Raw genomic sequence first — 14,831 nt, 5'->3', positions numbered from 1 at the left:
CCAGAACAACCCCGCACAAAGAGAACACTTACACACTAACTGCTTCCCACAAGCATTAGCAACCCTCAGCAAAACACATCTCCTCACTAATCAATCCGCTCAAAAAGAATCCGATCTCCAAATTTCCCTTCCACGAATGTAGATGCTACCCTCCATTCAACCCAATGCCGCATCTCCACTAATAACCCTCACGAACGATAACCAACGAAATCCCCAAAACAATAACCCATAACCAAAACCACAACCCGCAAAATGACGAATACTGCATCGAAAACCACACAAAGATACCAGCACAAAACATCAAACTATAACCATACCAAACCCTCAGGGAACAACGGATACCAAGACGAAAACCCGAAACACGAATCCATAACCATGCCAAACTCGCAAAACGACGAATACCGCATCAAATCCACACAAAGATACCAGCACAAACAATACACCGCAATAATCGCAAGATAACAAGACATCAAGAAAGAAACATACCCGCAGCTGCATCCGGCACTGCTCTGACCTCCTCTGCCGCGAGCTGATAAGCGCGACCCTGAGCCCCTAGGGGCTCCGCTCCACCCTGACCTTCACCTGAAATCCTCAAAGTGGCCAGTGTTGGAGTCTGCACCGGTTCTGCAGAAAGCTGTGGACAGTTGCCCCGTAAATGTCCAACCTGACGACAATGATAACAAATCCTCAAATCCCGAACTGGCACTGACTGCCGACAATCCCGCGCATAGTGCCCCTCCTTTCCGCACTTGCGGCATGCACCACCGGACCAAAAAACTCCGGTGTGACCCCTCCCACACTTCCCACAAGTGTGGCCGCTCCAATCCCCCACTCTAACATCAACGGTCCTGGACCGTTTCGGCGCCGGCTGCGACTGCATCGGAGCCTGACTCAGCTCACGCAACTGCAGCTCAACCTCTAACTCACGCCGCCTGGCGGCCTCCTGCAACTCCAACAAGGTCTCGCACCTCCGCGCAGACACGAACTGTCTGATATCCCCCTTGAGCATACTCAGATATCGGGACATCTGGGCCTGCTCCGAAGCGAACTCAGGGCAAAACATCGCCCTCTCAGTGAACATCCTGGTGATCTCAGTCACCGACTCCGAATCCTGCTTCAGCTCAAGGAACTCCTGAGCCAATCTCTCCCTCTCAACCTGCGGAACATAACGAGTGATGAACATCCCTCGGAACTGATCCCATGATACCGCAGCCCTCTGCGCATCTGAATATGACCCCGTGGTCAATCTCCACCAATTCTTCGCCCCGAGCCTCAACAGATTCAGAGCACACCTCACCCTCTGATCAGTAGGGCATAAACACATGAAGAAACACCCCTCCATGTCTGATAACCATCTCATAGCAACAATCGGGTCCTGAACTCCATCGAATGTGGGAGGCTTCGTATAATAGAAGTCCCGATACTGAAAACCCCGACTAGCTCCTCCCCCTGCCGCTGCTACAGCCATTGTAGCCGCCGCGGCAGCCGTCTCTGCGAGAGCCGCATAGCGCTCATCAAAATACTCAACCATGGCGGTCTTGATCGACCCAAACAGTTCCGGCAACTCAGCCCGGAACAATGCAGCAACCTCATCATGCAGGATCTCGCGAATCCTCGCATCCAACTCGCTCGTGCTCATCTAATCGATAACCTCAGACGACACTGATCCACCCGGAACTCTCTCTCCAGCTCCCGATCCTGATCCGGATCCACTCTCATCATGCCTCGGAATCTCCATACTAGAAAACACCATACCAAATCTCAGACTCATCCTACAAACCTGGGATCCAACTCTCTCAACCCAACCCTAGAGATCATGGTTTCCCTGATACGCGTATGGGTCCTGTGCTTTCAGTAGTACGGGCCCATACTACCTTCCACACCTACCCATATTTGTATGAAGTACTACCACAATACCCTAGAGAACATGCATAACAACTATCAACCCTCACCACTAGAGGAACACTGAGAATCTCCCAAATGGGACCCTAGGCTACAAGCATCACAAATCAGGCAACATTATCATGAAATCCTGAAGATCCCTAGCCTAACTCTAGCATGCTGTTCTATCAAAGCTCAATAAACAAGTGTCATGAATGGTAAATTTGGGGTTACTTACTGGCTCCGGGTGAACGTACCTCCGCGTCCCCCTTTTACTTAATTTGAAAACCATTTTAATTTCTCTTTTAAAACCTTCCTCGATTTGAGACTGGAGTTACACGAGTGTTCCTCCAATTCACTCAAACCAAGGCTCTGATACCAACTTGTAACGACCAAAATTTCAAAACAATTAAAACTTTTCAAAAACCACCCATTTTAATAACGTTGTTACAAAAAGTTTTCAATACATTATTTAACAGAGTATTTTTCCCAGGTTCAAATCATAAAACACCAACGCGGGGAACGGTACGATCACGCCTTTGCCTTGCCACAGACTCCTGAGAACCTGAAAACATAAAACCACAACTATAATCCCGAAAGCTTAGTGAGATACCCCCAAAAATACCAACCACAAATACGCCCTTCCAGGCCACGACCTTCCGGTCCAAAACATATCGCCTTCCGGCCCATAACATATTGCCTACCGGCCCATAACACATCGCCTTCCGGCCCATAACATAACAGCATACATAACATAACAGAACATAGAACAACCATGCATACCGGGTCACATTCCAGACCAAGCAACTATACACATAACATATAACCATATAACAGTTCGCAGTCAACAATTGATCAGCAGATCACATAACATATCATTACCCTAACCAAGATACCGGCCTAACCGGTCACTAGCATAACATCACCCTAAGAATCAGTCAACATACTAATTACACACATACGCCTTTCCAGGCCATGACCTTCCGGTCCACATCGCAATGCCTTCCGGCCCACAACATGTAATGCCTTCCGGCCCACAACATATAATGCCTTCCGGCCCATAACGTAATGTCTTCCGGCCCATATTCCGCAATATCATAACAACAAACACTACCCGAATTTCCATCCGATAAAGGGTAGACCTTGGTGCCGTAGACCCTGTCAATATAGTGAGGATAACTCACCTCGAAACTGCCGACTGAACAGATAACTCAAGATGCTCCGATCACTGATACGATCTCCACCTCTGGACAACCACCAATGCACTGAACTCAAACAATAATCAACAATTACCAAAATGCCCTTGGAAACCACTGGTCAACCCTTGGTCTAAGACAAGGTCAAAGTCAACCCCTGACTGACCCTACTCGCCGAGTCAACCCGATGACTCGCCGAGTTCCCATACTCAGAACTTCACTCAATCCGCGACCTAACTCGCCGAGTCACCCCGAGACTCACTGAGTCCCACAACTTCTAAGTCCTCTCGCACACAACTCACCGAGTCACCCCTTGACTCACCGATTCTCGACTCAACCAGAGAATATCGGAACTCTTCGACAAGACTCGCCGAGTCCAAGAACAGACTCGCCGAGTCTATGGCTATCTTCAACCTACTCGCCGAGTTGTTCATACAACTCGCCGAGTTCCAGGTCATCTTCATCCGACTCGCCGAGTCCCAGCTCATCTTCAAGCAACCCGTCGAGTACACCCATGTGACTCGCCGAGTACCACCGGTCTGAATCTATACAGAAGCACTCCAGGCCATGCAATTGCTCCAAAACATAGATCTAGCCTCCTACAACTCATCCATCACGTAAAGTGGCAAACTTTACGTGAATCCATAGAGATCTAGGCCATTTGCACATTGGGCTAGGGTTTGGGACATGTAAGCTTCACTAAACACTCCAACACAGGGACTTTCATGCTCTCTGATTCTTCTCCATTCCAGATCTGAGGTAGCAACCTCAGATCTAACCTCTAGACTTCCAATTACATCCATAGGCAAGTTCCCACAAACCCCAAAATGAAGAAACAGCATAACAACAGTCCAAGAACGAGATATTACCTCCAATGGAAGCCCCAACTGCAATGTAATTGGAATCCAAGCAAAGCCCCTTGCTCCAAGCCTTCAACCTCTCAAAATCCCTTCAATAATCATCTCCTTCAAGCTCCCAAAGGAGATATGATCACTCACACACGAAGGCTAAGGGTTTCTAGACTTGGGAATGAATAAAGAGGCTGAGAGTGGGCTGTTATGTTCTTTATATAGGGCTCAACCCCGGGAATTAGGGTTTTCTCCACTCAGCGCCTACTCGCCGAGTCCTCCTTACTGACTCGCCGAGTCGGCTACTTAACACGCGACCCAGTCGCGACTCTACTCGCCGAGTCCATCCATGGACTCGCCGAGTCACTCTTCCACAACTTACTCTTTTAGCCCTTCAACTCTACTCTTGATATTTCGGGATGTTACAGAAGGACATGGTTAGATCATGGTAGGAAAGATTGCAGTTGGGCTATAGCAACGGAAGTGATTGTAAGACTATGGTTGGATCATAGCATTCACATATGGAAGACCATGGTTGGATCATAGCATGAAATACTGCAGTTGGGTTGTAGCGGTTAGATTAACTGTAAGACTATGGTTGGGTCATAGCATTCACATGGGTTGAATCAGATCTGTCATTGTTTGTTTAGTCGTTCCTATGTTTCGACTTAAGGGTTGTTAGGGTCGTGTTAATGTATAGGCTAGGTTACCCTTTTCACTTTCGGCTTTTGTTTGGAGTTCATTGTGCATCCATGAGTATGGGTGTCGGTTTTAGCAGTTAGTTATGAAATTCATTCTTCAGTCTATCTGTTAGATGGAGCAAGGTTGGTAAGGATTTCGGTTAGAACGGACCTGCAAATTTCCCTATTAGAAAGGTTGACATATAGGATGGGTTTGTTCTCCACATTGTCAGGCACAACCTCGGAGCCTTCGAGATTAGGGTAAGACTTAGTTTCTCTCAAGGTTGGTTAGATATAATGTTCGGGGTATCGTATAATTGTCGAATCAAATATGTGAGTCTTGCTCAGCATGCTTGAGGTTTGTTTGGCTCTATCTGTCTAGAAGTCAGACATGGTTTCAGAGTCCTCAACTTATGGTTAAGGAAGTTAGTAAAAGAAGTACCTAAAGGAGATGGTTAAATTTCTTAAACCTAGTAAAAAAATACTTCATTAATTATTTTGTAAGATATACAAAATATGGTCCCAAAAATTTTGAATTTTAAATTAATGAATAAACAACATTTAACAAAACATCCAATCCTGTTCATAAATCATAGTATCCATATCAAATCATCATAGTAAACATCCCAGGCTAAACATCATGGTGTGTGCAATGCAGTCATCCCGAGCTCTTCCCTTTTCAACTGGAAGTACCTGAAACCAAAACTGAAAATCGTAAGCACGAAGCTTAGTGAGTTTCTTAAGCTACCCCATACCATAGAATACCACATATTGGGCCCCCGCCTGTCCTCGGGCCCCGCCCGGCATCAGGCCCCGTCTGGCATCGAGCCCCGATCGGTATACAAATCTATTCATCCCAGGCCTCGCCTGTCACTTGGCCTCGCCCGATATACACATACAATCAATATCACATAATCATGTTATCACATAAAGAAATCATACACAGTACTATATGTTCCAGTCTTAAGGCCTCACCTATCATGGGCCCCACCCCTACTCTGCTAATGATGAGATATGGAACTCTGTCCACACTCAGCTAGTGATGAGATACGGGACCCCGCCCACACTCACCTCCTTAACCAGGAACATACAAGTATCACACAGACATCAAGTATACCAAAACATGCACATAGACATCGGGTACCACCCGACATCGAACCGCAGTCCGGAAACACACATATAACATTCATCAGGCACCGCCCGACATTGGACCTTAGTCCAGAAAACATACAATCATAAATACGGGCCGACATTGGTGCCTTCGACTCGTTCAAACAGGAGGAAACTCACCTCAAACGCTAAAGCTCACTGCAAGAAATCCCTAGCTGCAGCCCTGTCGACTCCCCGAGTTATCCATATCAAATATCACCCGATTAACAATTAGGTTCCATACCATGATCCATAATCATTACTTGGGGTGAAATGACAGTTTCACCCCTAGCCCAACAAGACTCACAACCAAGGCCCAAGCCCAAAACCATAAAAATCCATAAAAGCCCATCAATGGCTCAATTTTCCAAATTGGGCCCAACCCCTTACATGGAACAACCCTTTAGAAATCATTCCATACTTCATAACCCTCTAGGGGTCAACCTTGGTTAAAGTCAAGTCAAGGTCAAAGTCAACACCCAAGGCAAAGTCAAAGTCAACACATCGAGTTGACTCAACTCGTCGAGTTATCCTTCAACTCGTCGAGTTGCTTTCTTTTTCATCAGGATCGGGACAATCCCAACCCAACTCGCTGAGTTCCCCCATGAACTCGTCAAGTTCTTCCATCTGCCAAACTCAATTAATGCTTTAAGTCATTATTCTTTAAATCCAAGCCCCATATCCCAGATCTAGACTGGGAATGCACCTAGAAGAAACTTTACCAATTAAAACCCACTCTAATAGAAGTAAGCTCAAACCCTAAACCTAAAAGGCTTAAATCTTGATCTAAAGATCACCAAATCTTTGACATAGAGCATATAAACATAGATTTGGACCTTAGAGACTAAGGGTCATATAACGTCTTCAACATTATCCACATGCATGGTCATTTGAAGCTTAAATGGAAAAAAAGCAAGAGCTTATAGGTTGCATGGAGTTTCTAGGACCATAAAGTTGGCATCTTTATGCCATAAAAGCCCCTCAAGACCCTAAATCTGAAGGGTTTGCCCATATGGGACGTCCAACTCCCAATAACCATTCCATTTGGACCAAAACAAGCAAAAGAGCCCTGAGAATAAGATATATGCATTCATAAAGCAAGGTTAAGCCGTTTACTATAAATGTGTCGAGATTGCAACAAGGAATCAAAATCTAACAGCTCCTTCTTGTATCACCAAACTCTCCTTTCTTCCAATGGCTTCAAACACCCACAAAGTACTCAAATTAGCTCACAAACACTCAAAAAATGCATTAGGGTTTCGAGGTTAGGGTTTAGGGCAGTGGAGGCTGGAAATGAGGCCAACTCATGGGGTTAAAGTTGTTTAAATAGGGTGCAAAATCCCGAATTTAGGGTTTCCCAAACCCCGTCCAACTCATCGAGTTGGTTTTTTAAATTCTTGTGTGCCAAATTATTCCAACATGTCGAGTTTTCCCCCTTGAACTCGACGAGTTGGCCTCTTAAATGAAGATTATCTTTCCTTAATTAGCTTTCTAGATTTCGGGTGTTAAATAAATAACCTTCTACTTATTCTTCCTACCAATTATCATACCATTTTTAAATGATGATAAGCGTAATAAAAATTTGTTAATTTTAGGAAAAACTTCATAAATGGTTCATGTGTTTTCCATAAATTTGGTATATAGTCCCTAAGTTCAAAAAACATCATAGAACATTCTTGTGGTTTCAAAAATTTTAACAAACAGTCTCTCACCCACATAAAGACTTATATACCCTTTTGAATATATTTTTGATTTTCTTGATTTAAATCTATTTAAAAAAAATAAAAGAAAATAAATAAAACCCCACCTTGTGCCTCCCCCCCCCCCTCCCCTCTCTCTCTCTCTCTCTCTCTCTCTCTCTCTCTCTCTCTCTCTCTCTCTCTCTCTCTCTCTCTCTCTCTCTCTCTCTCTCTCTCTCTCTCTCTCTCTCTCTCTCTCTCTCTCTCTCTCTCTCTCTCTCGAACAGACAATCAAAAACACACACTCCCCTTCCACCTGTTTTCCTCCCTGTAACCAAAACCCACCAACAACCACCTTCCTTTCTCTTCCTCTAAGCATATCAATTTTGTTTTCAAAATGCTTGATATTGTAGAAGGTAGCTTGAAGGGAACAAATGAGGTCGATGGTGGCGGCGGATCCATCAGAGCAAAAGAAAGTTGAGGGCTAGGGTTCAACTTCACTGACATCCTTATTCTTTTAAATCGGCTTCTACTTCTTTCGATCTATGTCATCCACGAACCTGGACACAAGTATTATCGTATTTGGGGCAAAAATCCATTGAATTTCGATCTATCACGACTTCTGCTTCTTTACATACCCAAATTTATTGTCCCTAAAATCAGTAAGGTGAGAATCATCTTATGTGGCATTGATTTCAGGTACGATTTTGATTATAAGGTTCGGTTCTGAGCTTTGATTTCAAATATTATTTTGGTATGGTTTTGAGCTTTAGTTTCAGCTTTGATAGCTTGATTTCATATTTGGCTATGAGCATTGATTTCATTTACTAAGAAGGGAGCATGATCAGCGAGTAGAGTGGGGTTCAACCAAGATCTACCCTTTTCTTTCCCCTTCACACAGTTCCAAGAAAAATGAGAAAAGATGAATTGGATGTATCAGATGATGATGAATTGGGTGTATTGAGAGCATCATCGGGGTTTTGGAAGACCTGTTGATTCCTCCTCGAATTCCCAGAAAATGGTTGTTCTTTATGGGAATTTATGATTCATATGTTAGTGTTGTGAGGATGGTGATGAAGAAGAAGGTAGGATCTTGGATTGGATTGGATTGGATGATGACGACGACCCGTATGAGAAATGATCTGGGAAAGAGTTTGATCATGGTAGTTTATAGGTTTTTATGTATGTATATTAACTTGGAAAGAAACAGATGAATGGAGAGAGAGAGAGATATGGTCAATTCATGTATTTAATAATAATAATAATATACTATTAAAAAGAAATAATGAAAAATGAAAAATAAATATATAAAGGATAAAAAAGTCATTTTAATTTTCTAAACGGAGTAAGCCACTGTTAGGCAAGCTTATTTAGACTTTTTTACTTATAACTTATTTAGTTAAATAAAGAGTTTTAATAAGTAAGGGATAGGTTATTTATTATTTTTTGACTTATTAGAGGTTACCAACAGATATAAATTATTTTTTATCCAAACATTTTTTTTTGTTTATACTGTAATAAGTCAAAAAAAAACTTATTTTTTAAGCTTTGTCAAACACCCTCTAAATCTACATCAAAACAAGTTAAAATAACTGTTTGGTAAAAAGTTTTGAAACCACATGGATAATTTATGAGGTTTTTTTAACTTTATATGCCAGATTTCTAGAAAGCATATGGACCATTTATAAAGTTTTCTCTTAATTTTATTAAATATATGATAAGTATCACTGTATTAGAAAAATGGTACAAGAAAAAAAAATAAAAGGATATTAGATTTCTCCTTTATAAAACTTGTCCAATATTGAAGTTTGTATGTAAGTGGGCAAATGTACAATAAATTATCCGAACTAAAAAGACAAGTTCCTCACAGTTTATATCCTCATAAAGCACATAAAATACTTAAAAGGACTAAATGAGCAAATGTTCAAAACATTAGAGGGCTAATGTGTCATTTTCCATTGAAAAAATTATGTATTTTGATTTATGTTTGTAAGATATCATAAAATGATGGAATGCATGCTTGTATTTTGGTCCTCGTCTGATGGAGATTGGTATTGTGAATTGGGCAAGAAAGATAAAAGGGAATTTTCAACCCAAACATATTACAACTCTATTATTGGGAATGAAGCTACATATCAAGTCAAACTCATTTGCAACATGGATTGTAATAAACAGATGAAAAACAAGTTAGAATATAAGGAATCAAAGTATATGAATTTAAGTAAAGGTTGGGTTAACTCATAACATTTTTATAGTTTTCACAAAGCTGCGATGAATCTCTGGATTTTGGCTTGTGCTTTCTCTTTCTCATCTGGGCCATCAAGATCACCGATGTTGTCATGATATTCCTATTTCATTAAACACACAATTATTAAAAACTAATTTTTCTTTTCATAATTTATAATTTACTAATATTATATTAATATACCTGTAGAACATTCTTGACGTCTGTTTTAGTCAACTTTTGTTGCTTAAGTAGTGATTCAATTCTTGCCTTTATCCGAGGATGCCTACAAATATTAATTATATTCGAAATCAACAAATGTTTTATCAAGAAAACCTTCAAAAAAAAAAATCCAAGATACTTACTCGGATGTCCAAAGATGACCCAAAATAACTGCAATTAACTGTCCACAAAGAAAAGAGATTAGCATGAGATTTTATTATCTCTAATTTTTTTATTTTTATTAAGTGAAATATTGTATAGATTATAAAAGAAGTCATTACCTGAAGAGAATAGAGTCCAGATTCTAGCTTCCGATTGTATTTTTCATCTTCATCCATCTGCAAGATTATAAAATAATAATAATTATTAGTTCCATGATTGCCAAAAGATGCAAGAAAATAAATAGGAGAATATAAAAAAGTAAACCTCAAGATCATCAAGTTCAAGATCATTCAGCCTTTCGGATTCTTCTTTCACTCTGTTTGAATATCTATAGAAAATAAAAACAAATGATTTGAGTATATACATGATACTAATGTATTTTTGTAAAAGAAAAATGGGAGAAAATGAAATACCTAATATAAAGCTCCATTAGCCTGTCTATCTTTTCATACTCATTTTCCACAAATTTACTGAGTAATCTTTCCCTTCTTGAACCCCTCAAAACTCCACCTGTTAATGCATATATCATCCAAATCAAAGGCCAAGATTTTGATAATTCATGTTGAACAAAAGAATTGTACCACAGAGATTAAAGTAAAAATGACAGAAAATTAAATCTTGAAAAACAGTGACTCAAAGGTATAAATAAAGTAATAAACATAAAAGATCAAAGTTCACTTGCCTTCTTACCAAAAAGTGAAGCAACCAATGATATAAGCCGTTCCTCCAATTCTTCTTTAGATCTCTTCTTGTTTTTGGTTGTTGGAATCTCAAGTAAAATCAACTCAAGGTTATGATCTATAAAATCTAAACATGAAAGAGTATACTAGAAATGCACAAGGAAGGAGAGAATTTAAGCACTTATAGATTATTAGATAAAACGTTCACTACAAGAATAACCGACAATAGCAGCGACGCCTTTAGCGGCGACGGAGACTTTTAGCGGCGACAAAAAACAAACGCATTTTTGTCGCCGCTAAAAGCCTCGGTCGCCGCTAAGGCTTATTTTGGCGATCCGTGTCATTTCAATTTCATCCATCGATTTAAGAGATGATCCTATGGCTAGGATGACATAAGAAATCCCGTGGTGTGTCGCCGCTAAAGAGTGCGCGTCGCCGCTAAAAGCTTATCTTGGTGATCCGCGTCATTTTAATCTCATCCATTGATTTAAGAGATGATCCAACGACGTAGAAAACCTCGCATTGTTTTCCCTCCCATGTGTCGCCGCTAAAGGCCGTCGACAATAAAACCCCCCGATCTGCTCCATTTTTCTGTGTTCTCCCTTCTTTCTCACCATTATCGTCGACCTCATCGGAATTTGACAAAGAACGTCGCAATTTCACTCATCTTTGCTCCATTTTTCTCCTTTTCCTTTCCTTTTCACTTCTCCTTACTAAATTTCTAGCATTAATGTGTATTTATATGTTTATTTTGTGTTTGTAGATATGGATGTGTATTTGTATGTATATGTGTATTTTGAATGTATTTTATGTATGTATATGTGTTTTTGTATGTACAATCCTATGTATATATGTATGTGTGTTATGTATGTGTATGTATTTTCGTATGTATATGTGTATTATGTATGTGCATGTATTTTCGTATGTATATGTGAATTTTGTATGTGTATTATATATGTATATGTGTATTTGTATGAATAGAAATACATATTAATAGCAGTGACGCCTTTAGTGGCGACGGAGAGCATTAGCGGCGACGTATGGAGCATCAGCGGCGATCAATGGAGCATCAACGACGAGCCAACAGCGACGACCCTTTAGCGGCGACATATTGGACCTTTAGTGGCGATGCCTGTCGCTGGTAACACTTTTATTTCTTGTAGTGGTTGTAATAAGGCAATCTTTTCTTATAATTATTTGCAGATGATTGTGAAGAACACAATAGAAATTATAACAAAATATGGAGGTTGCTAGTTGCAGAATGATAAAGCTTTGAAACAAAATCAAAACAACGTTGATATGATACTAGGAAGGGAGATGAACTTGCCTTAACCATGAATGCAGGGAAAGCGGTTTTAATCCCCATAACATCAACAAACCGTTCACAAGCAGGTGGATAATTCGTCATTGCAAAATCAAGAGCTCTGATGGCTGATCCATAACACAATTTCTTCTGGTTCATGATAATAATCATCAATTCAACCCCTTCAGCTTTCAAAAACCTCTCCTTGTTCTCTAATGGCATCAGCAAACAACACAAGCAATCAAAGAGATTCTCAACCATCTCCTCCTCATCTAAACTCTTTGGATCCCTCAACTTATACATTGCCACAGCCTGCAACACCACATCCACACCATTCATTTGACCTAACCTCTTCTGATTTGCCACACTGCTTTGAAGCAAAATCGCCAGTATCTCGGAAGCATATATCTTATTGCTATCACATAATTCCTCTTTATTACTTCAAAACGAGTTACAAAGGTTAATCTAGACTATTACATCATCTTTAGTGCTTAGCCCAGAAACACGGACGTTACAATTTGGTAATTCTCACACACCCTTTACATATACTTATACTTGTATATGTCACATTAACATTACCGAAAGTAACTTGATTTTTTCTTCTAAAATTTAAATTTTAACTTCATTAGTTGTAAAATTATGAATGAAGCGGGAAAGGAAGGTAATGCCTATAAATGTTCCTCGCTTCACCAGATTCCTGTAGGTAAGGCTTTGGAACGAACACAAAAGGCCTTTATTGATAAGTATGTAGAAAAAAACCCCCGAGGCCTCATACCGAAAAGGAATTGTATGAATGAATGGTGATCATCAATGTTCGAAAACTTAAAATTTTTGTTTAGTTATTATTGGTACTAATGTTAATGTTAATGTTAATTATAGATTGAGTACTTCTACAATGGTAATTTCGAAGGTGGACTTAAGTTGTTAAGTACTGCTAGAACAGAAGATTATTTTGAAGCAAATTATGTTTGGGATGGTTTACATCTCCAAAAGACATCCAGCATGCAAAGAAGGTCTTGTATATACTAAATACATGTTTTTTCATATAAATGTTTCTTTTTATTGCAATATAATTCATAATACATGTAGTATAAAAGTTGAATAGCATGATGACTAGATTGAATATAAGTTGAATGAAGTGAGTGATGACATGGAGTAGAGTTGAAAGAAGTATTTCATTGATCATTGAATGTTTCCATAAACAAAATAATTTATTGTGATTAGGATGGTATAATGGGGTGTGAGTTGCTGTATAGATTTTTGATGGATGATGTGGCAATTCATTCAACTCTATAGAGTTCAATGGATTATGGATACCCTTAGACATAACCCTCATCACAAGAGCAAATATTTGTTGATATTTAAAATGTTTTCTTAATTTCTACAAGGTCTTCATTAGGAACACACTTTAATTAAGTTTACTATGCGTATTAAAACTTTGATTTTTGGCTATTTGTTGTTATATGTATGTTATGGTGGACAAAAGGAACTTGTTATATATTGGACCAAAATTATTGTTTATTTCTAATGTGTAATTGTAGGTTTGGACATACTAGATACTTGTTTTGATAAGTTGATGGTATATGGTCCTAATTTTTTGATTGTTCAAGAAAAGTTAGGCAATTGTTGCAAAATATAATTGTTCAACATAAATCTTCGGAAGATCAAGTCATGACTTTAAAATGTGAAGACCATACCCTTGTAGAGGTCATTGTTCAATTTGCTGAGCATAATCTTGTATTGGATTTTTTTTTGCGTGTTTGTAAATGGTATCAGGAGTACATTGGTTTTTATAAATTTGTAAGACAACCTCTTGTTTTGTAGGCACATAACATTTTATGGTAAATGTGAATGTAAACACGATACTTTTTTGGGTTTTTTGTTGATGAATGTAAATAGGTAGTAATTAATTTGTAACTTAATGCAACTAAATATGTTATTGTAGTAAAAATGCATGTGTTTAAATTTTTTGATGTTGTTTATACACTTATTTTTACAATTATCATGGTTACTTTATTGTTTGACTTCAAGCTAGGATTTTTGTTATTTTATTTAAAAACAACTTATTGACTTATCACTTTTTGAAAAGTCAATTAGTCAAAAAACATGTTTGTCAATATGAAAAGGACTTTTAAAATAACATTTCATTAACTATTCAAATATGAGATTTCAACAAGTTAGGATTTCTAACATTTCAAAACTCCTTATCACTTTTTGGGTTGTAAAAGTCAAATACTCATTAAAAAGACAACCACTTAATCTAAAACAACGTATTGACTTATTAGCTTTCCCACCACAAAAGTTAATCCAAACACTTTTTAAAAAACTCTTTCGCTCACCAACATAAGTCAATAAGTGTTTTTGCCTAAAATTCGTTTATTTGGGGTTCAAAATGAAATCCCAATGATACATATTACATATTTACTCAACATTTATATTCATCTAAACTAAATAACTATATGGAATCACTTAAACTGAAACGTTGACGCCTTTTATGTATTTAACACCTTATGTCTTTACGTCTCACTTAATACCCAAAGGTAAATGTACATATAACATAAAAAACCCATTATCAAATATGACATTTGGCCCTCATTTTCAGCTGTTGCACAACTTGTCACGGGTTTTTTCATGATACAAATTTCAATATAGGATTTAATCACTTGAAATGAAACTTCAACACCTTATGACCACTGTTTTTGGTCGTTGCATGACTTGTCACTTTTTTTAATATAAAACTAATGTCTAAAGTCTGATTTGCAATGGTGACTCATTATCGGTAAAATGTCATGAAAACAATCATGTGA

General features: G+C 38.9%; 1 protein-coding gene across 1 annotated transcript; it reads right to left on the bottom strand.

The window, feature by feature from the left end:
- Positions 1-9,628: 9,628 nt before the first annotated feature.
- On the bottom strand, positions 9,629-12,506 carry LOC145095541 (uncharacterized). The gene is made up of 9 exons (XM_079033398.1): positions 12,502-12,506; positions 12,049-12,439; positions 10,732-10,810; positions 10,455-10,551; positions 10,306-10,369; positions 10,161-10,217; positions 10,023-10,060; positions 9,862-9,943; positions 9,629-9,781 (listed from the first exon to the last, which is right to left on the bottom strand). The coding sequence occupies exons 1-9, from the start codon at positions 12,504-12,506 to the stop codon at positions 9,692-9,694; spliced, it is 903 nt and encodes a 300-aa protein (XP_078889524.1). The 3' UTR covers positions 9,629-9,691.
- Positions 12,507-14,831: the final 2,325 nt, after the last annotated feature.

Source organism: Lactuca serriola, chromosome 3 (assembly GCF_051521515.1).
Source record: "Lactuca serriola cultivar US96UC23 chromosome 3, Lser_US96UC23_V15, whole genome shotgun sequence".
In the NCBI taxonomy this organism is placed as follows: Eukaryota; Viridiplantae; Streptophyta; class Magnoliopsida; order Asterales; family Asteraceae; genus Lactuca; species Lactuca serriola.
This window is presented reverse-complemented; position numbering and strand designations above follow the sequence as displayed.